The 25464-nt window shown below is 38.1% G+C and overlaps 3 protein-coding genes across 10 annotated transcripts in view; 2 read left to right on the forward strand and 1 right to left on the reverse strand.

Annotated features, from left to right (window-relative positions):
• LOC122573521 (disks large 1 tumor suppressor protein) overlaps nucleotides 1-25464 on the reverse strand; it is a 533282-nt gene that overhangs the window by 467049 nt on the left and 40769 nt on the right. Inside the window, exon 1 of one of the 6 annotated variants that reach the window (XM_043739986.1) lies at nucleotides 7694-7781. The exons of the other annotated variants lie outside the window; for them this stretch is intronic. Coding sequence (XP_043595921.1) covers nucleotides 7694-7766 — 73 coding nt within the window. The 5' untranslated portion in view covers nucleotides 7767-7781. Of the gene's footprint in view, nucleotides 1-7693; nucleotides 7782-25464 lie in introns of those variants that run through there. 6 annotated transcript variants of the gene reach the window in all.
• LOC122573524 (facilitated trehalose transporter Tret1-like) lies at nucleotides 18256-20988 on the forward strand. 3 transcript variants are annotated; one of them, XM_043740002.1, is made up of 5 exons: nucleotides 18256-18404; nucleotides 18553-18843; nucleotides 18929-19474; nucleotides 20007-20449; nucleotides 20847-20988. In XM_043740002.1, the coding sequence occupies exons 1-5, from the start codon at nucleotides 18341-18343 to the stop codon at nucleotides 20919-20921; spliced, it is 1419 nt and encodes a 472-aa protein (XP_043595937.1). In that variant the 5' UTR covers nucleotides 18256-18340; the 3' UTR covers nucleotides 20922-20988. The 3 variants fall into 3 exon arrangements, with proteins under 3 accessions (XP_043595937.1, XP_043595938.1, XP_043595939.1); XM_043740003.1 differs by having other exon boundaries at nucleotides 18258-18404; nucleotides 18539-18843; XM_043740004.1 differs by having other exon boundaries at nucleotides 18283-18404; nucleotides 18461-18843.
• LOC122573525 (facilitated trehalose transporter Tret1-like) lies at nucleotides 22158-25150 on the forward strand. Its single transcript, XM_043740005.1, has 3 exons — nucleotides 22158-22325; nucleotides 22447-23802; nucleotides 24051-25150. Exons 1-2 carry the CDS (start codon nucleotides 22256-22258, stop codon nucleotides 23766-23768), a joined length of 1392 nt encoding a protein of 463 aa, XP_043595940.1. The 5' UTR covers nucleotides 22158-22255; the 3' UTR covers nucleotides 23769-23802; nucleotides 24051-25150.

A 25464-nucleotide genomic window follows, 5' to 3' on the forward strand; every position in this document is an offset into this window, starting at 1 on the left:
GATAACGTTAGCGTGCGAGATTTACATAAATCCATTTGAATGCACGCTGAAACGTATATAAATTTACGATAAACGTATATAAACTTTATTCTTTATACGCACCATCTATTACTTTTCAGATAAATCATTCTATATTCCAGTTTCAAAAATTTGCTTTCCAATTTCCAAGTACTTTAAATCGCAAAAATCCGAATTTAATCAAGATACGATAACCGTCAGTTATCAGTATAACGAGAGTATCTTATAATATAATTCTGTAATAGTTTCGAATTCTCCGATATGTTTAATCTCATGAACTCAAATTACGTACAAACATACGATATACTATTTATTAATACTAAGAGAACGGCTTATGCTATTCAAAAGATCAATTTCGAATTAACTCTCTGGTAAACTGTACATCAAATTGCTACTTTTAATGTGTCTGTATTTTGGTGTATAGTTGCACGTAGCTCCACATGGTATTAGGTTTAGCAATAAAGAGAAAATTTCTCAGGTGTAATAACGTAGTAATAGGTAAAGTCATCTACCTTGGTGAACAGCAATGAAACTGTGCCAAGCACGACTATTTTTTTCGTCTTTATGATTCAAGCAAATGTGGCTGTTCCTCCTTCAGTTACAAAGACGCGTTTCTTACATGAGATCCTCGATAATTAACGAAATTCTTTTCTCCGTCGTAAGCACAGGCTCGACCGTTGACACGAGACTGTAAAAACGATTCACGGAGCGTTCAACGTTTCACGCGACCGAGTTTAGAAACGAATTTCCTTTCTATTTATGATGCGAAATTCAAAACTCTTTAACTCTTTCCTTAAGGAACGAAATAAATTCAAAAGACTTAATTAAGAAAACAACACAACTGGAAACAGGAGCCACTGTTTTTTAATGAAAAGCGATTTTTGAGAAAGGATGTGAACTGTCCTAGCATAATATTAAACAGAGGAAACGAAAATTTGTTTTCCCTTATCTCTCCTCTTTTTTTCACTTCGAGATTGGTTTGTACGAGTTTGTATATCGTAAAATAGGTATCATCAATCTTTCGTAATTATCTTATTTAAATTGTCATCTTATTTGTATCTTGTATAAAATCACAACAACGAATGTATGTTTAATAAATGATATTAGATGATCCTTTTCTTTTAATATCGTGTTAAATAACTCAACGCTCGTCAGAAACGTCAAGCAGAAATTTGAAATGTCCAGAGAGTGGAACGCAGAAACTAATTTAGGCTTTCCCTGGAACGTTAATTCAAGATCTGGATTAAAACGAAAGACACGACCATAAGAACGGAAACAAATGAACGAAGACGCTATTATTTTCGTCGTTCATTAACACGTGCGCTGGTGACACAGTTCGCACGCAATAATTAAAGGACGTCCCCTTTCGTCGACGTGCGTCTAATTAAAGCACGCTAATTATCGAAGTGAATTACGGAATTCGTGTCTCGACAACGTTTCTCACAATCATCGCGACGATGAAACGTTTAAATCATTGTAAACTTTCGTTTTTAATTACATCTTTTATTTAACGTGAGAAAAATCATGGCAACTATGATTTAATCCATTGAAAATGCAATGCACAGTCACAACAATTAAATTAAACCTTGATTTTCTACGCGGTAGAGATTTTATATTTTTACATAACCAAGACAGAATTGCGATCAAAATCATGTTAACGGACAGAATAGTTCTCAGCCAGTGTAATTTCGTTTTAACATAAACAGATGATACATATTCGTTATAAGATAATAATTTACACATATAATTGAAATTATGCTCAATCGCAATTGGAATACCTAGTACTGGTTAGTACATTTAGTATGTTTTTTTTAGTATATTAGAAACTGATCATTAGCTTGTTCGTAGAAAAAAAGTTCGTATAAGCTCACAATTTGCAATGAATACCAGTTATATAAAAAATTAATTATCAAACGATAGTTAAGTCTCACACATCTTTATCCTTCTCCTCCAATCTTCCACAAAGGAAAATCAATTAGTGAACCTACAAATGTGGAATAAGTGGCTAAAGTAATGAACAGTGAAATTTATCTGACACGCCCTTGCTACCTCATGTTTGTCAGAATGACGGACGGACTTCTCCCTCCGTCGTAAACCAAAATCGTAGGAATTCTTTACGTGCGTCCGTAATATCGCGGAACGAAACACTCTTTGGGCTAAGTTTATGCAAACAGGATACACGCAAAACCGCACAAGCCGGAACATTTATCATGCTTTATAGAAGCGTGTACAAAACGTAAATGGAACGATGCTTGTCATTTCGAAACTCCATGAAAAATAGTGGATGAAACGTCCCTCTGGCCGATGATCCATGATATACCACCGTCGGATATACGTTACACGTACCAAAGGAACACCACCCTTTAAATACATCGTAAATTCCAACGAGCAAACGTAGAGAACGGCGCATCAAACGGCTCGTGGTGACAGGTTAAATTATTGTTTCGGATGTGCTGTGAATAATCCTCGAACATGATTCGATTCGATTCGAAGCAATGGAAAAGGATCGGGGATCAAGATTCAGATCCGACTCGATGGGGGACGAAAAGCAGAGGGTTTAGACGCGAATCAATTGGAAGTTGCGCGAGAATTCGCAGACGTTTAATCCAGGCCATCATATTACCGACACTGGCGTCTGGCGCGTAAGATAAACAAGGGAACAGCGGAATACAGATTTTCGGAATTTACGGGCTACAGGAATACGGGCCCTGTAGTTCTAGAATTATGGAAATTTCGAATAATTGGATCCCGCCTCCTCCCATGTCGCGAAAACACACCGGCGTGAGACAAATGCGGCTGAACGTGACTCAGAGATGCATCGAAATCCGGGAAATTCGTTTTTCCGCGAAGTAGGAACTGTTTTACACGATAAAAATTCGCGTTAAAGGAAATGGTTTTATAGAATGAAAGATTGGCTTGGCATTTTAGTCAGAAAGGACCGTATAGTCAGAAAATACCGATACTTCCAGATATTTAATATACATTGCCAGAAAGTTGAAATTGCTTTCCACGGGAAATAAAGTTACGAGTATCGATACACAAAATCTTTTTACCAAAGAGATTTAAAAAAATTTGTTTTCATTTTCTTTTTTGATTCTACAAAACGCGTATATCAATTTGCTATTATATAAAATCTATCCGCTTTCCGTCCATGCTCTAAAATCCTGAATAAACTTTAAAAACTTGAATAGGATATAAGAGAAGAGGACAGATTATTGTCTTGATTTTAAATAGCTATCAATAAATTGGTTAACATCCATGAAATCTAGAAAAAAAACAACAAAATTGTATAAACGAACTCGTATGCTATCAAATAGTATTTTAGTGGTTAGCTTAATTGCTTAGCAAATTGTTGATACATTTCATTAGTTCCTTATTTTGCTTCTCTGCTAACACGTTATTACGAACACGATTTCTAGGAAAGAGAAGCGAAAGGAATCTTATATTGAACGGTGAATCGAATCTTCTACAGAGAATATATCGGTACAATAGGTATCAGTTTTGAATCAAGGATTAATAGTCTTACCTTTTGTTCTTTTTTATCTTTCTTCCATTTTTATCGATGTGTCAAACTACATCGTCTATTAAAGCGTTCGAGACTTCTCCTTCATGCATTACAGGAAAGATCCATTTGATAGGCCGTCATCTTCATTGAGTAGAAAGTAATTCTTTGCCAGCAACCGGGATGAAAATCGCAAGAAAATATCAAACCTCTCAGCCGTGACTCAAGAAGAAAAAACGAGAAAAATTAAAGGTAATAAATTTCCTTTGGGGAGTCGATTGGCTGACGTTAAGTCGAGATAAAAAAGTAATTCGGTTCCCCTTAATATTCCGTGCCACTTTTTCTCCTATATCTCTTCCGTGAATGACGACAAACCCTTCCGAATACTTAAAAATCAACACGCCAAAGTATCGAAAAGTATGAGAAGATTTCTCTTCTTTCGCAAGAATTTTCATTAGAACGTAATACAAAACATCCACATGTAAAACACCGTAGATTACACAGAAAAAAAGAGAATTGCGATATGTTTTAAATCTTTCTTCCGCGTAATAAGCTTCACGTGGTTTCGCGAGTTTTCTAATTAACACGGCTCTAGAATGAAACACGGGCGAGCGAAACTTAATAACGTAATCAATTTAATGTCAGTTTTAACGTGAAAGAAAATAATCAATGTGAAAAGAACACGAAGAAAGAACTCTGGGAGCGAAGCAAGGTGAAAAGAGGAGGAGAGAGAAAAAGAAGAAATACCTACGTTCCACACAGAGAGGAAGAATTTTATGTTCCTCCTGGTAAGGTTCTGCACGTTACCGCTGTCAGGAAAGGAAAACGGATCCGTGACATCCAGTCGGCTTTTCCACTTGATGCTTTCCTTCTTTCTCCCTTTTCGCGATCTTTTCTTCCCTTTTCTTCCCTATGCGAGTCCCCTACTTTTCTGTTGCTATTATCTAACTCATTTGTTCGGCACGTTGGTATACATTCGGGAGGTAGTACATTTGCATCCTCGGGTCCCCGACCGCGTTCAATTTGCATGAGCGACGTACCCGTAATTTAGTATCAGAAGTTTCATACCATTCAGGCATAAATTATACATACACGTTGGAATGAATAAATATATTTCGCTAAACGCGAGTTTCCATCATGCTAACGCGTGTCAATATTTAAGTTTATATCTCGGTCAATATTTAAGGTCCTGAAAATTGGACGAAATATCAAACACACTTACCTAACTTTATACCCCCAGTTTTATTATTATTTTTATCATCTTTATGAATTAACATTGATACTGAAATTACAAAACTAACAGTGGCAGAATATAGCGATTAAACTACTTCGCGTAATGAAAAGATTCCCAGGGAGCCACAAAATCTGGATTCTTATAACGAGCTACGGTTTTGACAGTAACTCATGCAATTTTTTCTATTCGTGCCACCACCGTGACAGTAAAGTGGAAAAATGTTGCACGGTATCTCCACCGAGAATCGTAAATTGCTTCCCGTGAAGAATGCATAGGAAGAGAATGAGTATCAGATATTCTGTATTATAATAAACAGCCGCCGTTTATCACGAAACGATTAATCGGAAGACGAATACGAAATACGTTTCCATCGTATTTAAGAAATTCTAAGATAATCGAATTGAATCAAAATGCAGCTGGCTCGCTTCACGGTTTGAAAAGTCAGCCAGAAGGTAGCATTTATGGAAAGTTGAGAAATTATTGGGAATATTCTAGGATCGAGGCGACACGAGCCTTTACACAATGTTCCTGTTCCAGTGAATGATCTTAGTCCAACGATCAAAGGGATCAGTAGATCGAAAACGTCCTTAGGATAACATATAGGCTATAAGATCGTGATTGCCGGTAGAATGTTTTCTGAATCGATTCTTCCTCCGTCGATAGATAACGCAATGAAAAAGTAGGCTCCAATAATCTCCGCCATTTCGTAGAAACTTTTATCGAAGAACATGAACAGGATATGAATAATGAAGCATGACTGATTATATTTGAATAATATACGAACCGATCTTTTCACATCTACCATTTAATTACTTTATACGTTATCAATATTCCCCATACTTTTATCTCGAACAGAGATTCATCCAGACCCAATAACTTTCCCGTTAGCTCCTTACCTAAAATCACAGTGTAGCCAGGGAAAAAAGCCGCTACCCTCTCCGTTTGATCGAGAAGGAATAGGCATAAAAATTCACAATTTCCAACAATTTCGAAGTCTGTTTCTTTCACATGACCATTCATTATTATACGCGAATGATAATAAAGAACAATCACAAGTGAGCACCGAAGACGATCGTACAAACAGTGCCAATTTAATCTCCATTCTGCGCGTGACAGCTGAAACGATCCTCCGCCCACCGAGCAGTCGTCTGGAGCAACCATAGCGTGAAACCGCGATAATCTCAATGTCCATTTGTCCCGATTCCATTGTCGACCATTGAAAATGCCGTAAAAACAAACACCCTGACCCTACCGCAATATCTCAAATATTTCTCATAAACATTATCCGCTCCTCTATTTCTTTCTGGTCCCATCGAAATATAATTCGCACATTGAATCCTCGTCAAGTTGGATGGAGAGTTAACGCGAAACTAAATTCGTTCCAAAGGTATTCTCGTTGCACTTTGAACGGACCGAGGAAAATGCAAGTATAATTACCATGCATTTCGCAATTTTCTTCGTTCTTGACAATTAAAAGTATATTTCTTCTCTAACAGCGAAATAAACGTCGAAACAATAATGGAACGGTTAGTCAAATAATGATTGAATGTTAACACTACATGCATTTTTCATCGGCACAACACGTATCCGCGTTTTTGAACGAACTAACGAGAATTAAATTACGATAGTTTAATTAGTATTTTAGCGTTTATCACCGATTACTATCCCCATATAAATCATCAAGCGCCGAAAAAAAGATTCTCACAACTCAAACCTCGACATACGTCGCTCCTCGTCTCTTTCCTTCGTTAAACGTTGGAAGCGCCAGTTGGGTGAAGAAATGAATAAAAAAGAAGATTATCGATAAACTGGAAAGATTGGAAAGTTATTTATTTTTTATCCGCCGTAACTGTTTATGCCGCAGTAATAAAACAAATACCAAGCACACTTTTAATTGCATCGCAATTAACGTATTTTGTATATTCTAAAGCAATTGAAACTCATCCCTTGAAAAATTTGTCGTCACCGATCGTCAAGAAGATTGATTGATAATTTTTTCAGAAACGAACTCCGGCGTAAAACGATGCGAAAAATAAGCGACGTGTATCGAGTAAATTATCAAACAGTTTGCACACGATCTGGTGATACCGAATCGTGACGAGAAAATAAATTTCCGCAAATTTACACGAAAGACATAAACAATCTCGGTTCACCATTCGTTTATTCGGTTACGATGCTATAACATTTACCTGAGCCGTGTTGGCTAACGTCTCCGCGTTAACGAAAGCCGTACTTTAACTGCTTCATTATGCAAAACCTTTCGCTATCTTTTCCCTAAATAAGTTTGGGGCCCGTGTTAACGTCCGCTCTCTTCCGCCGGTTCGTTGCTCGTTTAGCGCTCGGCCCGGCCGCCTTAAAATAACGCTAATCTCACCATTCTCCAAACTAATACGCCCAAGAATATATTCCATCGCTTAAGGATACTCGCTACCGAGCCCGTGATCGTTTACGTTCAACTACGAAAACGTATTTCACATGAAATGGATTCATGGTACTGCATCCTCCTTTTTGCACAAAGTATCGCAACCAACTTACAACGGAACAACGTTACCTTTTCCTTGATCGTCTATCGACCGTAACAAAGAAACGGTAAGTAAAGGACAAAAATATGTTTATTTTCCATCGTAAACTTTAAATCGTTTCTCGGACAAATACAAAGGACATGCTTACCGATAATACATATCAAATATATCAATATTATCGGATTCATCCGATTTCGTTTCGCAAGATATATTCGTAAACGTTGAAATCACAATTTTCAGAATAACTGCGGGAACCTTCCCGCTATCTGTAATCTTCGCGGTTAACCACGCGTTTTAAAAACCGAACAAATTGTATAAAAATTCAACAGTGATAATACACAGAGAAAGGTAAAGTTGAACAGAAAGTCCGAGGATTCTTGACTACCAAGGGCGACAACGTACAAAAGAAGAACTTACGGTATCGTTCGAGGTAGAGTACGGTAGGCAGATAACAGCACATGCCGTTATCACCATGCACGTGGGCATACATGTCTGCTAATTAACACCCGCCGGCGGTAACGCATACACGAGAGTGTTGCCGAGGCCTCCGATGCTTAACAGAGCAAGCCTTCTCTGTCAATTCGGCGATCCACTCGACGATCCTTCACCGATGCCGGAACAACCGTATTCGGGTGATCGCGGATGCATGGTTGGTGACGGTAGGAACAGCAGCACGTTGCAAGCGGGTGTCCACGAGCAATACGCGTGGCCCGCGCAAGCCGATCGATCGATCGATGAATCCTCGTCGTCGACCGGCAACCTCTTAGTGAGAAGCGAGACAAATTGACGCTGGGCCCACTCGCGTCGCTATTATACACCGCAAATAACGCGGATCGATCACCACGAACCACCACCGTCTCAGTCCGCTCGTTAAAACACCTTTTTCTCTCTTATCTGGAGCCGCGAGCTTCGATTCGCTCACTTCTCCTCGCCCAGTTTTACCATTCTTTCCCTTCTAATCACCAACGAAGAACACGGTTAAGTACGTGGCCGACTGTCTGTCGACTGGTAGAATTTCGAACAATTTTAATTGCGAATTCGAGGGTTTGATCTCAACGCGCCGCGGAACTTTCACAATCACCGGCTTCCTGCACACCGATCGTTTCATCGATGTGAATTATTCGAGTAACCGACGAATCGCAGAGGTAAAGATGTAGTTCGTTCCAGTTTCACCGTGCACCAGTTTTACTTCGAAAGCACCACCAACGTGATATCTCATATAAATTCGTCGGCGAGAATGAAATCTGTTTTCTGGAAAAACATCGGATGAAAAATGACGTGTTTACGGGGTACAGTCTATCTGCTTTATTACAACTTTATTCGCCTCTTTTGTTGGAAAGTTCAAAATTACACGCGACGGCAATGTCAAAGTTTGCGGTGGTTTTTAAACTTAGTTTTTAACATGGAAACACAACACTGTTGGCAATACGTAATACACCGTCCTCGAGTTTTCCGTTTAATCTTCCTACATGGATCACGACAGACTTTTTTCAGCCAGTGCCCCGTTTATTTTCCAAACGCCGGTAGTATAACGCCAGACCGCTTATTCGCCCAACTTTTTCAGACACCAATCGATAATTTCGTTAAAATTATTATCTTATCCCGAATCTAGTAAGCCTGTATGAAACATCGTTTCGTTATACCGCGATGTTACCCGATAACGTTCATAAATAATCTCCTGATGTACAGATATCCCGATGAATAACAAACACGAATGGTTTATTCTCTGGAAGTATATTTACATCTAGTCGGTTGTTTAATCATCTCTGTAGTCGCTCTTCTCGTATGGATTAAGAGATTACAATCTCCGAGGAGGACGCATCTTTGACGCAACGGACAATGGCTTTATCAGCGTGAAAATGGAAGCTGGAAAATTTGGGCTGCAATTAACGCAATTTTCCCGAGAGGCTGGTTATGCAACCGCACAGAAAATGGTTGCAGTCAAGTGCATTTATGATGCCAAACATGCGCACGTGACTGATCCGTCTGAACCAGACACACGATTGATTTGCGAGGTGAACATCTGTCAACGAGTTAATTGCACCGTCTATAGCGATTTAGTTTTTCCCCATACCCCACTTTTTTCTGGTTTTGTTACTTCTTCTATTGTTGGTCGATTCGGCGATACCGAAACGATACGTTGCAGCCACGAAATTTCACGATACAAGGACTTGTCTGGATTTAATCATTCCCATTAAGTAATATCGAAATTCTACGATTCTCGTATACGTATTAGTTTGCAATTAATCAAGAAATATCGATTGTGAATGTCATGCGATTACGTTTCACTCAATTTATTATATATCTCACATAATAATGCAATTTTTCAGCGATATTATACTTTTTCCTGGTTTCACTTATTTCTTTTATTTTGTTTTCGTCGAAACGGTGACACGAAAAGTTTCGCAACGGAGTTAATTAACGAGTCATTTTTATTCGATTCTGTGCATCGTAAAAACCAATCGACGAAATTAAAAAAGTTTTTCTCTTCGTGAAAGACTGATCGTAATTACGTACTGTTTAAAAGCTAGGTTCGATCGACCCTTCAAGTTTAATCGTCGTCGGCACTGCTTCGGAACATCGAATTTCTCTAAAGTTTTGTTTCGTAAATATTAGCTTCCGTTAAGATAAACTTATTCAATGAAGCATCGCACGCTATCCTGATGTGCAAATCCGCAATTAACCATTTTACCTAAACCGCGTTATTTTGCTTTAAAGCACGTCGAATTCTTGTCAGGAGAATCATTCTAAAAATTCGGTTGTTTAGGCGAATGCTGACAGCTGACCAATACATAAATCTCTCTTGATATATGTACAAAATTTATGCCATAAATTTAGTTCGATCTCCATGAATACGATTTCCACTACCGAAAACTCTAGGCAAGGTAAATATTTACTAACAGCTTAATCTTTTATACGAGTAAGAGAATTTTGATTTCAGGGGAACGAAACGCCGAGAAAAAAAAACCATCAATTGCTCAGCTGGTTATTTTTTACCGAGACGATGCGATGTGTTTGTTTTTTTTTTCGTAATAAATCGGACTCAAACCTTACAGACAGTGATGCAAACAATTTACATTTCCTCGGAAAGCAAGATTTGATAAGCATATGAGTATAGTATACGTGTTATCGAACGTAATGGTACGGTGACTCATCGTGCTGTTTATGATATATAGACCGGTAATTTTTTCTACGGGAGGCAAAGGCTGCATTAACCCATTAGTCGTGTCAAAGAACTTTTACGCCGATACATGTGCCGACTACGTTTAGAAAAGTTCAAACATCGGGTCAATAAAGGGACCATCGCGATTTCTGAGTATACTCCATCAAAATATCCCAAAAGTCGTTAAATTCGAAATTTATTTTCAACGAACAATACCATTGAAATAAGTCTCGTCACGGATGAAAACCGTTTTATATACCTTCAAATAGCTTCAAAGCGAAACCAGTTTGTCTCTACGAAAAAGCCATTGAAGAAGAACAAAAATCTCCGATAAAATGACGTAACTCGATCAGAGTGTCGTAGTAAATATGCGAAAAATATTAACGCTATCGCAAGATCGAGACGTTTCTCCTTTCGTAGTGTACTTTGATGTTTCGAAAACTGTTCTCGATCTTCTAAATAAATCGAGCCTGGATTCGTTATCCATTCAAAGAATCACACATCGCGGTCACTGTACGTTCGTTAAATAACACATGTCACAGACAGAACGTTAGTCGGAAAGTTAGTTTGCTTTTTAGTTTGTAGAACAGCTTAAAGTGAACACGTCGATACATCGACTCGAGGATCATCGAAGCAAAACATCACTTGTAACGCCAAAGAGTAAGATGTAATCACGTAAACTATCCAAGGCGATTAACACGTGAGTCAACGGCGTCGTCGACAGCATTCTTTGCGCGACATTCCGTCGGAATTTCATGGAAGCGGAGGCAACGCACATGGAACACCCGCTCGGAGCGGCTTTAACCCGCTGACTGCCGGAGTCGCCCCTTTTCCAACCCCTTTACTCGTCCCGGACCGCCCCCCAAACCCACCTCCTTCTCTGTCCTCCTCCTCGGTCCCGCCAACTTCATCCACGACCTCTACCTTTGCCTGTACCTTCGCGAAATCCTTTCCTTCTCCGTTCGTACGTACATACGGCCACCGACCGTGCCAAGTGTTCGTGCACCTTTCCATTTCTCCCATTAACAACGTAGAGCATCGATCCGCGAGGAAAGAAATTACGACTTGACAGCTATACCTTAAATATGGCGCTTGAAATAATTAGCAGATGCAACGTTGTTGGATGATACACGCGGCAAACAAATATCGGGGATGCGAAAAATAGGGTACGTTCAACTTTTGTACTGTGAGCTACTTTATAGATATAGATATAGACGGTGCAGATGTTTAAAAAAATGTTTAGCTTTTTTAGGAGGTTCGTAAAGTGTCATTATTTCGATAAATATCTTTGTGTTGTTTTATTATTTTTGAATACAAAAGTTAGCAACAAGGCTTAAATGTCCCGGATTAAGATAGATCAGAGATTAACAGTAAGTAGTATTATACGATACTCGATCAGACATTGAGCGGCAATGAAATTCGCTCGTGTAAAACACTCGAATCTCGTTCTTTTCTGGTTCTTCCTTTTTTCCTTTGACTACGGTTGTTACTTCAGATTTCTACGACATAATAGATAGCATTTTTACGGACTCGCTGGTTCAAATACGAATAGGTAAATTTTACGGTGCCGTAACTGAAAAATCGTCGTTCTCTTTCGTCGTTGGGATGGAGAATAGAATCTTTTATGTTTCGAAGCTCCGCGCTATGAAATAAAACAAAAGTTTTCACAACGACGACGGTAACTTCGTTACTAACGACGGGGAAGTCATTGTGAAAAACAATTACAGAGACGACAAACGTTTTCGTATGACTGTATGAAAATACGACGAACTAGGACAACCTGGTCTGCGCGGGAAAAAATTCGACCGGAACACTTGCAAAAATTGGAAAACGCTTTATATCCAATGCTCGCGTTCGCCTTAACCATTCTCGACGGTTTGATGCGATCATTGATCGAGCACACGCGTGTAATAGGATAGAGCATCACGGAGAAGAGAAACACGACCGCTGTCTGTGTTTTCTTTCCTTCATCTCTCTCGTTCGGCACCCCTTCTTTTGCCATCTCCCTTTCTTCCGCTTCTTTTCTCGGTTTATCTTTCTCTCTCAGATGGAAAAGCGGCGCGAACAAATAATACGGGATGAAGAAAACGAGATAAAACCCCATGAAACGAAAAGACGATGGAAGAAAGCCATCCGCGAAGCCGACATCTCCTCGCTTCAGCTTTACGTCTTCCGTTGACTGGCCTGAAGAATCCCGCTTTCACGTCGAAAGTCTTCTTAACGAGAATAAAGAAGAAAAAGAGCTGGCACGAGATGGAGAATATCCTTCGGATACCTAATAGCTTTTTACGCCTTACTACTTATCATTACAGCTAGCATAATGACGATCGACCTTGGAAAAAAATATGTACTATCTCGATAAGATCACGCGATTATCAATGATGCAATGGACCAAGCAACTTCAGTTCGTGTTAAAGTCTTCCGGCAAATATGTCGAGACGCGAAAAATAAATATGTACCGATATATTTCGTTTAAGGAAGAGTTATGTTACAAATTAAGCGGGAGAAGCCCACAAAGATTTTAGCATTTGGGAAATTTGGTATATAACTAAATATCATAAACTAGAATTCCTCGACAGTGGTATTTGCCTAAGTCTGACTAAGCTTCCTTAATCTCTTAGCCATTGCGGGGTTGATTTCAGGAGTCGCGAAACAATTCAGAGATACAATGCTAACAGAGAATACCTTCTGATCGTTTTACGTGTTAAATTCAGTCTACAGTTGGCAAAAAATACACACCGAACACAGGCGACATTCGCAATGCAAACAACGCTAATCTTAGCACATATACGGGCTCGTTCTTTGGCAAATATAATAAACATATTATACAATATTGCGGTGTAAGTCATTTCTATTTGAACTTTTATTGAACGCGTTCTCTCTTTACTTAAGCTAGTATCCTAACCCGATGAGTTAAAATAGACTAACGACCATTCGTCGTACTGTTTCGTACCACGAATCAATCGGAAATATTTACAACAATTTGTATTTTCGTTGTTATCGTTGTATTTATCAAAGACTAATGAAATATTGCAATGTCCAGTATTTTGTAAAAATTGAAACTCCATGTTTATTTCACATTGCTTCGTACGTGTACGCACTTCATACCTTTGTTTATAATAAAATAAATAAAACTCAGCGAAATTGCGTTCCGGTTTTACGTAATTATTACTAAGCAATTTTTTGCTGAAAAAGATAGAAAACAAAAGAGAACAACAAGGACAGAGAAGGTAAAAATGAACCGATTTCAACGACCACTCGACGCTCAAATTTCGATGCGAATCTCGATTCTCGAGTGGAGCAAATCGATTGCGCGTCTCTTCGAAACGTCAGATTCCTAATACGTTATGAATTTTACCCTGCTTTGCTTCTTATTATCGATCAACAGAAAAAAGCTGGGCATCCTGAACGTTTCACCAAATCCTGACTAAAAGAAACAAAGAAGCAAAACTGTCGGTGAAAAAGGAGAAGAATTTCTTGCATCTCTAACCGAGCATAAAGTGGAAAATATCTGCAGCCGAACTATATATAAAATGGCAAAAGAGAAAGAAAAAGTCTACTATTGTGTCTGACATCCCGTAATCGTATTTCGGAAAGGTCACTTGAAAATATTTTATGAGTGAAAACAAGTTAAAAATCATTTTCAATTTAGCTCAATCGTGTTGAGATATATTTACGAAGTTCGTGACATAATAATACACGAAGTAAGTAATGTCTCGAAGCGATTTCTCGTTATGCTTTCAATTTCCAACAAAATGATCCATCCGTTAATTGTAGGAAAATAATAGGGACAGCTCTTTGGATTCTATTATTCAATACCGAAACTCAGTCTTAACTCAACTACTTCAAGCGAATCCGCTTATGACTTTGCCGGTAATGATGAGTGTGTCGTAATACAATTACGAATTTAATTACAAAGAACGTTAATTACACAAACTATAAGCTTCGTTTCAATAGTGCATCGGATTTAGTTTATGAGATAAATCAATTTATCTAATTCTTTCGTTACATAAAGTACGCATAATTGCGCTTCCGCGCGAAGCTAATTAAGTAATTAGCGAAAAGCAAATACGAAAATGTGATCAGTATTTTGTTTTTATTTTTAAATTAAGAATTACGAAAATTTTAAATGGAAATATACACAATCGTCGCTGCTCTCCATAAGTATGTAAACACTAATCAAACGTATGCTTGATAGAAACTAAAGTGTTCCGACAGCATATAAATAAATATACAGTTATCTATCGGAACGTAGCACACGAAAGAAACTCGCATAAATGAAAATAACAATAAACGAATAAAATTCTCTTGAACGCACAGGAATAGCAAAATTTGAATAATAATTTTTATATAAATGAAATTCAGGAAAAATGGAAATGTCATAAACAACGTGACGAAATCTTCTAAATAAAATATCTTCTTAATCGAATAGTGACGCACAAAAAATAAAATAAATTCATCGCAAGAAACCTTGCAAGAATGGGTCCCTAATCGATCTGTATGTAAATTAGAAAACTAATTTTCGAGAGATTTTATTTAATCCGTCTTTCGCGGCGTGACAACGCGTTTGAGGTAATAAAGAGAAGAAAAAATAATTATCGAGCGTAGTAAATGAAACTATTGTGCACATGACGTTTCCCAAACTAAGCGAGTAGAAATTTTATCCATTTCTTCCATTATTGATTGCGAAAATAAAAAGTAGCGATTTTTACTCTTAATCGAAGGATAATTTGACAGACGGTTTGACACTGTCGGAAACATAAAAATTCGACCGAAATGAAACGATACACGGTGTATAAGAATATCTCCTTGCCGTTGGCTCCCTTTCTAGCCATTACCTATTCCACGGCTAGGTTTTACTTTCAACCCTTTTCAACTATGGTTCAGCCCCTTCCTTTTACCTTGAGGAGTGATAGCTTTCGAAACGTTACATTATACACCAGGAACTCCTTTCGCTGGTACGCCAGTTCATCTTTGTCTCCCTTGGTTGTCGGATAAAACGCGAACGACCAGAAGGAAGTCGAAGAAGGAAAAGAAAAGGAAGAAAAACGACCAGGGCAAAGAGAAGGTTCAAGATGAAAGGGCAAGAAGAAAAGGGTAAAAATAAAGGACAGGATGAGGACAACGCAAAGGAGAAAGCAAGAAAAATATGGAGAGAGAATAACATACATGCATGTAGGTATATATATATATACACACACATGTACATATATGTTATATATATAATGTATTATATACATGCGACCAACTTTACGAGCTTTAGCCTACCTATGCCTATATCTACGTTTTCTGACGTATTTCGTCATCTTTTTAAAAGTAAACTATAATCTAGCCACTCGTACTCACACCCCTCGTAAGTATATCAGGGCCTTCTCTTTCTGACGAAACTAGAGACGTGAGCTGGATTTCCAAGATACCTCTGCTACGTGAGGTTGTGGCATTATAAATATTTTGCGAACTTGTCTTACCGGAGAATAAATTTCAATAATTTAAGTTAAAAGTAATCATGGTTGTCCAAATGTTACTAACTTCTAATAACTCGACGAATCATAAATTGCTCGGAGACTTTTAAATCGAACAACTCTCGGGACATGTACATATCTTGTGAAAATGTGTTGTAGAAGCTTGATTATCCGATGCTTTGAGGAAAGTTCAGAAAACATCGTAAAAGACGAAAAGTGCATTTCGCAGAGACGAATACAGCGACACCGCTCTAAGAATAACCTTGCGAAATTATACGGAGCTTCCTGCGTAAAGTAAATAAAGGAAGTAGTAATCCGTGTACAACGATGGAATAGCTTTTCTCCCTGTAATAAAAGCGCATATAGATCCTTGGATCTTTGGCGAACCGTTGGGAACCATACGATCGCTCCAACTAATTTTGCAATCGACAAGCAGGTTATAACTTTCTTTCATAAATCGGCAGAACAATTGTCCTATAAAAATCCATTCGAAAATTGGACGAGGAAATACACACATTTTGAAATCCTTTCATTTTAGTTTACTGCGAATGACACGGCACTATGACAAGGCAAATTTCAAGCTTGAAGCTTTTTTTTCACTTTAATCCTACGCTTTTCCGATAAGATCGCAAGTACATTCGATAATAAGCAAAACTGATCAAATTCAATTATACGATTCCCGAGGGCAAGTAATCTAATTTGCACATCATCAAGTCACGTGGTGAAACTAGTTCGAAGAGCCAGGCATACAACTGACCACATGTATCAAATATTGAAGTTGCTAGATTGCGCTGGACTGCCCTTAGGGATACCAAATAACTGACAGACCCTGAAAACCCTTGTCGAATCGCGGTTTGTAGTTAACCCTAATCTGCATGAAGAGACATAAGACTTCGAACGTTCGAAACGTCGTTCGACTTTCAAAGGAAATCCAGAACCAAGTTGGCCTCGTCACGCTGACAACTTTTCCAGTTTACAATGTAATTTGGTCTTTGATGATAGATATCATACTGCTTATCTATCTATTCTTTTATCTATTTTTCTTTATTGTCTTTGAAAACACTAAATGATTTGTAGACAATTAGCATTTGAATCAAGTGCTAATTTACATTATTCTAGAAACTTCACTTCATCTAAAACTACCATTGTTAGATTTTTTTCCTTAGAATTCTAGAAGTTTGAAAATCATTATCACTCAAGGACTCGAAAATAAGTTTTCCTTGCAAGTACTTCTTCGTTTCATAATTGCTAAAATACGTGCATACTACGTGTCTGCGCGATGTCATTCCAATATGCACCTTTTTAACGAATATTTCATATTCTTAGGCGCAATACTATTACAACCATTCCCAAGAATGAACAGATATTCAAATTTCATCGATATACATATTGACTTCGACCAATCCTATTGATTCTTAAAATTATAACTTAGAAAATTACATGCATTTTTCGAGTAATTGTTCCTTTACGTACAACTGTAAATTCTGGAATGATGCAAAACGAAACATTGAAATTTATCACAAAAATCAAGAGCACAATGGATGAAACTAACAATATCAGCATGAGAAATACGCTGTATAAAAACCGTTCTTTTCGCAGAAACGTGCTCCAAGCTTGCAAGCTGGCGCAAAAATGAAAACGTCAATTTAATAAAACTTGAAAATATTTATTTTTATTCGTTTATTTCGTTCATTAAACTCAAGCAAATTCCAGCGCGTATTTTAATTATGCTTCACGCCAGTCATCGTGCAATTTGGAAAATTGATTAACGCGTGACCATAAATATTTCGTTTCGTGTAATAGCACGTTGAACCGTATTTCGATCCAATCTCCATTTCTATTAAAGTCATGAAGAACCTCATTTTCATGCCAAAATCGATATTAGCGGCGGAATAACACATATGAAAACATAATACGTTGTTAATTAGAGCGGTTCTCAGTGGTTAAAGTTTTCTGTTTTAACTTTTTGTCGTGGGAAAAGGCTGAAAGTACACGTACATGAATCGAAGCTGAATCATTGAAAACTTAGCAGTATTTCTCTCGATAAACAACAACCATCTGTCCATAATTGCTTCCATAACGATGCTCGAAATTGTTAGAGAGCCAGATTCTATTCACATTGCATATAGTACAACGTTGTGCAATCAGTAGGTTGCGGTATACGATATTCGAGGCAGTCCAAAAATTCGATTGAAATATTGCACGCGGATGCACGCAGTTTCCGTATCGCTGATAGCGAAAGCTTCATGACGAATCATGTCTCACTGCTAAGATACCGAGCGCCAGATATTTACGAGGGGCGACGATCCGAAAGAGAATGCGAACTGAGAAAACAGGAAAATATAAATCAATTAGAAGAACGAATCCGCGGCAGTGACGAACCGGTGCGGTGGAGAGCCGTCAGAAGTATTCTTGCGCTTTATCTCGCTCATCGTATCCATGAAACTGAAGGCAATAGAGGCTTTCCTCCGTGTGTGGCCGCAATGGGCCACCTGTCTGACAGGTTAGTCGACAGTTCTACATTTCTGTGTACGTTGCATTATCCTTGTGTTATTTTAGTTAGACACAGATATCGATGTTACAAAAATATTATGTAATCGTCGCACATTTCGCGTGAATTCATACAACATCAATTAGGGATTTCATCACAGTGGCTCTAATGGCTATCAGTATTGGACTAACAATCGGTTGGACGTCCCCTTTTCTCGCACGCTTGACCCTGGAAGACTCGGAAATACCTATAACGGATGAAGAAGGATCATGGATCGTTTCTTTGTTACCATTTGGACGTTTATTCGGTGCCATCGGCGGTTCCGTCACCATGGAGTATTACGGCAGCAAAAGATCTCTGTTAATGTCTGGAATTCCTATTATAATAGGTTGGATTTGCATAATATTTGCCAACTCGGCATTTTGGCTTTACGTATTTAGAGTCAGCGCAGGTAATTTTTATTCTACGTTTGTGATAGATCACACATGTATCTTGTCACTTCAAGTATATATAATTATTAGGAAATATTTTTTTAGGTATCTCTTTCGGCATGTATTATAGCTGCTTCGCCTTTTACATGGGCGAAATAGCATCAGCCAACATCCGTGGTGCACTGGTCAGCACAATAGTAAATGGGATGCCATTTGGAACGTTGATCGGCAACATAATGGGCAGTCATGTGTCGATGATGTGTTTTGGACTTGTAAGTCTAGTTTTGACCATCTGCTTCATGACGGTCTTCCCGTTGCTACCACAGTCGCCTCACTATTATGTGCGGCAGAATAATGCGATCGAGGCGAAGAAAACGATCCAATGGTATCACCGAAAATCAAACGTGAACGTCGAGTTGGAAATAATCGAGGGCTTCGTGCAATCTTCCAAATCAACCAACTTCCGCGATAAAATTAATCAGATTATGGAAAGGAAGAATAGGCGCGCGTTCTATATGATCATACTGTTGTTCATTTTCATGCAACTCAGTGGGTTAAACACCGTGACATACTATATGGAAATAATCATCAGAAGCGCGAAAGTGACGTCGCTGGAGCCGGCGACCGTCGTGATCATCTCCACTGGAATTGGTACATTTTACGCAAAAAGGATAATTTCTATGCATATATGTTTCGAGATAGAATAGCGTTTCTTTTTATTCCAATATAATCCGTGAATTTTCAAAATAGTTCAGTTCTCATTTTAAAATTATGTTTACCCTGGATGTGTATTCTGATGGGTATGATAAGTTACATTTTCCATCTTACAAGTAGCTTTAAAATTCATTACGTTGCCAACTATTATACATTATGCATACCGCTCTATATTATATTAAAATACTTCTTTTTAGTCATAAAACGACATTTAGATCAAAAATTTAATAAAAATGTACTTTCTAGTTTCTTCTGCTACGTTTTACATGTATATGTAAATTCATTTCGGTCTTCATATGTTTCATTCGTCAGAGCGACAACTCGCCAGAGCACGCATCCACTGTTGCCATAACTTAAGACGTCGAAGGAAAAGGGCAAAACTTTCTCTTTATCTCCTGGTTTATTTCTCCTCTTTTATTCTATTTCGAGGATTTTCGAATCGGTACAGGATACGATATTCGCATTCCAGGTATAGTGATCGGCTGGATCAGCGTGTATCTGATCGATCGGTGCGGGAGAAAGGTTCTCATTGCGGTGTCATGCGGCTGCGTAATCATCGCGATGGTGCTTCTGGGATTACACTTTCTGCTACTGGAGCAGAATTTTGAACCAAAAAGTCTGGAATGGCTGCCGATCCTAGCGATGATACTCTTCATGATGATGTCCATCGGTCTGATACCGGTTCCGAGCACCATACTCAGTGAGCTTTTCCCAGACGATTTAAAGAGCATCGCCGGATTCACTGCCAGCATCACGTCCGCGTTATTCGCGTTCATCTGTAGTAGAACCTACCAACCGCTCATCGATCTCATGTCCGAAAAATACGTATTCTGGATGTACGCGATAGCCATGACCGTCTGCTTGGTATATTCGATCACCGAAATGCCCGAGACCAAGGGGAAGACTTTGCAGGTAATTTTTAACTGATTCACAACGTTCATGATCTTATCAGATTATTGCAAATATTCTGTCGACGATGTGATATTTGTAAAGTGGAATTTTATGTCTTTGAAGAAATATTGTTTTAAATATTGTACAGTATATTCGATTTTATTAATTTATTATTTATCCAGGCTCAAAGATAGATTATATATTTGAAGCGGCGTATGAGATGATTCAGTAGATATTCATCAAAAATTTGCTAATTCGATTCTAATAGAAAAGATGTCAAGTTGGCTCGCGAGAGTGTGGGTAATGACAGAATGATGTAGTAGTCTGTTCCTGTTGTACAAACAGTGGACGTATCAGTCATTGTTCAGTTTCCCGTTGACGTGGTATTAAATAATCGATATCGATATAATGTTGACAGGAAATACAGGACATGCTAGCTAGCGAGAGTAAAAAAGGAAGAAGCAGTTCGGAAATAACAAGGACGGTACGATAACAGACTGTATTGCAATAAAGTGTGAAGTAAAGGTTATCTCAATAAAAATAAACGATACTTCTACAAACGAATATTTTAATTACTCTTATCATATACCTTTATCACATATACCGAAAATGAAAGAAATATATAGTGTTGATTATTATATAAAATAATCAGTCATATATACGAAGATTTCGATTTCTCTATTACTCAGCGAATTGTACGTAATTACACGTATCTTATCTTATCATGAAAAGCCACTAAACAACAGTATTTGGCAAATAACCACCAGAGAACTTAATCAGGCAATGACGTGAAGAATTATTAAGGAATTTTGCAATTAAACATTAAATTCCTACAATATATGCACAAAAAAGATATATTAGACAACTGATATCATTACTTTCATTTGCATCATAAGGAATCGTTAAATTCGAAATCAAAGCTGAAGACCAGTAAACTATACTTACTCCAGGGTGTATTTTATTTCGATCGTTTGAGTCTGTAAACATATTATTTGAACAAAAGGAATTTAAAATAAATATCAAACAGTACGTTTGTTCAACTATGTGTTTATCTTGCAACTATATGGATAAAAGAAAAGGTCTTGGTAATTTCGCAATTCATGTAAAAATAAAATATTAGCTCAAATTAAACATAGCTCAGCTCGTTAGCTAATTAAGCTATGGAATTATATGCGTGTCAGACAAATGATATTACTGATAAAAATGATTACACTTTCATTATACGCAACAGGGACCATACATTCCCACTTTACAAGCAGCAGTGATTCGTATATAAAGAAGAGCTAGAAGAATATTTGTATTTTCATCAATGAAATATTTGTATTAATAATATTACGCGATATTAAATATATCACGCGAGATTAAATAAAAAAGCTGTCTTGAAACGATCTCTGTCGTCTCATAGAATTGTAAATTACGTCAGTTTCTGAATTATCAGACTCTTTATTTTGACATACGCTGATATTACAATCTTCCTGTTGAATCAGAGCAATTTCTATAACAGTACGGAGACAGGGCAAACGACTACAAAGTATAATTTATGATATTCGATAGTAAAACGTGTTATTATCGTAGAAGTGATTGCTTTCATTTGAGCAAGACCCCCCATTCTACCCCCCACGTCTTTTGTTTCTCGTGAAAAACTAAAAAATGGCTTCGCAACGTTTTCGTGGAAATCTCATTCCTGAACATATGATAGGATACAATAATGCACGCATGCGTGATGTTATCTGCATTTATGTAATCTGTTTCACTATTTTCAAAGCTATATAATTTTGATGTAAGTAATACATCTACCAGCTGCTCCTTACCTTCGGAGGACTCATCATGACCGAGGCAAGAAGTGAGAAATTAAAGAAAAAAGTGTTCTGGCCGCAATGGATCGCTGGTTGCGGAGGTATTAACTAATCACCAATTAACTTTTCGAAATGCATATTGCGCAGTAATATTAACAACATTGCAGTGGCCGCAAAACATTCAGACAAAAGGAGAATCATAATTTCGAATTTTTCTTACAGTCTGGTTGTTGATAACGGAACTGGGATTAGTGGGAGGATGGTCGTCTCCGTACATCGACTACTTAACTTCTACAGAATCTACATTTCCGGTGACACTATCGGAAATATCGTGGGTGGTGTCGTTATTCAATCTGGGAAGATTTTTCGGTGCTGTTGGAGGCGCTATATGCGTCAACTACGTCGGTAGCAAGACAACAATTACGATCAGCATTGTGCCCATCTCGCTTGGTTGGCTTTTCATCATCTTGGCTAACAGCGTGGAGTGGTTATACGTCTCGAGATTTTGCAGTGGCATCAGCCTAGGGATGACCTACAGCTGCTATTCTATATATCTAGGGGAAATAGCGGATCCTAGCATCCGAGGAGCATTAATGGCACTAGGCACGAGCGGCGTAGCGTCTGGAAACTTTATAATGAGTGTTATGGGAGCGTATTTGTCGATGACTGTATCAGCCACGATAGCCTTAGTCTTTTGCCTTTTGCTGATGATTCTTTTCATCTGGCTGCCAGAATCCCCTCATCATTTGATTGAGAAAAGCTTGTACGAGAAAGCAAAGTCATCGATTCGATGGTACCATAGAGACTATGACGTAGAATCGGAATTCATGGACTTACGAAAGTTTGTTGAAAATGTCAGTAAGCAAACGTTAACAGAGTCTCTCAGGGAGTTAAAAATTCTTCATTTCCGCAAGTCGATTATTATTGTTGCGATTCTTACCACGTACGCTCAATTGAGCGGAATCAATAACATTTCGTTTTACATGGAGTCGATCTTCACGTCCGCAAAAGTTAGCGTGTTGGAGCCAGCGCAAGTAGTGATAATAGTGATGGCATGTGGTATCATTGGATCTTGTTTATCAATGCTTTTAATGGACAGACTTGGGAGGAGAATTCTTATGGTCATATCGTGCACTGGAATCGCGTTATCCTTAAGCCTGTTAACGGTCGAGTTTCAATTGTTAGATTTTGGTTTTGATTCAAAAACAGTAGAAGGACTAGCAATTACCGGAATGATAGCTTTCTACATAACAGTTTTCTCGGGTGTTACTCTCCTACCACCAACGATGCTTGGCGAACTCATTCCTCCTCATCTAAAGTGCGTCGCGGCATTTATTATCAGCAGCACAGCCGCCGTTATCTCTTTCATCTCAACCGTCACTTACATGCCGCTGCTTAATTTTCTGAATGAACGATATTTGTTTCTATTTTATGGCCTGTTAGAGGCTACGGCTATACCATTTACCTTGATCTGTGTACCTGAGACGAAAGGAATGTCCCTACAAGAAATTCAGGATCAACTGACGGGGAAGAGTAAAGCTTGAAGTATATCTAGTGCTAATAAGGCTAATCTCTTTCGTGAGTAATATACAGAACAATTTATAATCTCTAATTAAGTTATTATATGAACGTATAAATATTTTACAAGGGCGTAAATACGATTACTGTAAATATCAAAATTCGAATACTCGCTTTAAATGTGGACAATTACTTTTTTTAAATAAACGTAATATCGATTCTGTTATTAACGTGATATGAAACTGAAATTATTACTTCGTAACTACAGACTGTACACGGAATACGCTTTCTCAAAGATTGTCTCTCAGTTCAACAGATATTTTGTTGGAACCGATGAAAGCGCATCTCAAGGAATTTTCCAGTGCATCCAGAAACGACGGACGAACGTTGGATAATAGAAGAAAAGGTCGCGATGCCTGTTGTTCTTTTGCTTGCCATTCTTCCTTTAACCGAGAAACGATGTAGCTATTTCTCTTTGGGGCGGACACACGCCGCCGTAACGTCGACGATGGAACTCGGCCAGTTTCATATTTTACAAGACGATATTTCAGCCGTGCTGGCTACGCCAACAATGTTAAAGGTGACACGGTCCCATGGTGGCACTGCTGAAAATTGGACACTGCCTTATCTCGCCCGGGTCATTGCACGATGACTGTTCTTGATATCCTTATAAACATCAGGGCATCGATACGAATTTACGATACGACTTTTCTTTACCATTAAATGATACGAGCGTGTATTACAAAGAAGCTCTGATAATAGATATTAGCACCAAAAACTGTCACCGATTTCGCAAACTATCTCGCTTTTATAAACATTGCGAATAACACGAGAACTATATTCCGCAATAAAAGAAACATAAGAAGAGACAATTACAATAAAAAAAAATGATTTATCATAGCGTATTAATGATACAAGCTAGAACGTATAAAATTACGTTATGTTACATTTCCGTGATGACGAACCGAACATCAACGCGGCGAATTAATTACTTAAACGTAACTGTTATTTCATAATAAATGTTTCACGTATCGCGCACACATCCGCTGTTCCTCCGGGCGTATGTGACCAGTTATCATTTTAAATTGATTATCGTGCAACCCAATTGCGTTTCGAGAGTTGCGTGAACCAATAATTCTTTGATCCATCCAGGGTGGAATAATGGTCACGGAGCCGACTTTGCCCTCTGACATGCGCCAACGCTGTTAAGTTATTGCATTTAGCCCGATTCAGATTTACGATAAGCCGATTTCCAGAAGGAATATCCTACAGAATAAAAGATTATAGGAATTATTGTAATTAATATCGTGTCCATATCGAGAAAATGTATCAAGCTTTTAACATCGTCTCTACAGTTATCTGTCCGCTTCATGAAATATTCATAAATATTCACTTTTTGCTTTCGTTACTATTGCGCGAATATTCTTTCCCCAGTTTCCTTACTCTCTTTTCCTTTCTCTTTATTTCCCTTTTTATTTCTTTTAGTCGTAACGATCGTTACAGTTTAGTGGATGTAAAAAAAGCAAAAAGGGTACATCGTAAACGGGGCGATTATCGCTCGTAACTAAAGTGGAATATTCAGGAGAATAGAAGCTGAATGTTCAATGTTGGATACGTTGAACCGGAAATAAAGTGTCAGCCTGCCGATTTGATAACTCTCGATTCTATTCGGTTATATTCGCCAAAGTTGTACACTAGATCGAGCTCGGTAAGCAGATAAAC

Source organism: Bombus pyrosoma, linkage group LG12, assembly GCF_014825855.1.
Source record: "Bombus pyrosoma isolate SC7728 linkage group LG12, ASM1482585v1, whole genome shotgun sequence".
In the NCBI taxonomy this organism is placed as follows: Eukaryota; Metazoa; Arthropoda; class Insecta; order Hymenoptera; family Apidae; genus Bombus; species Bombus pyrosoma.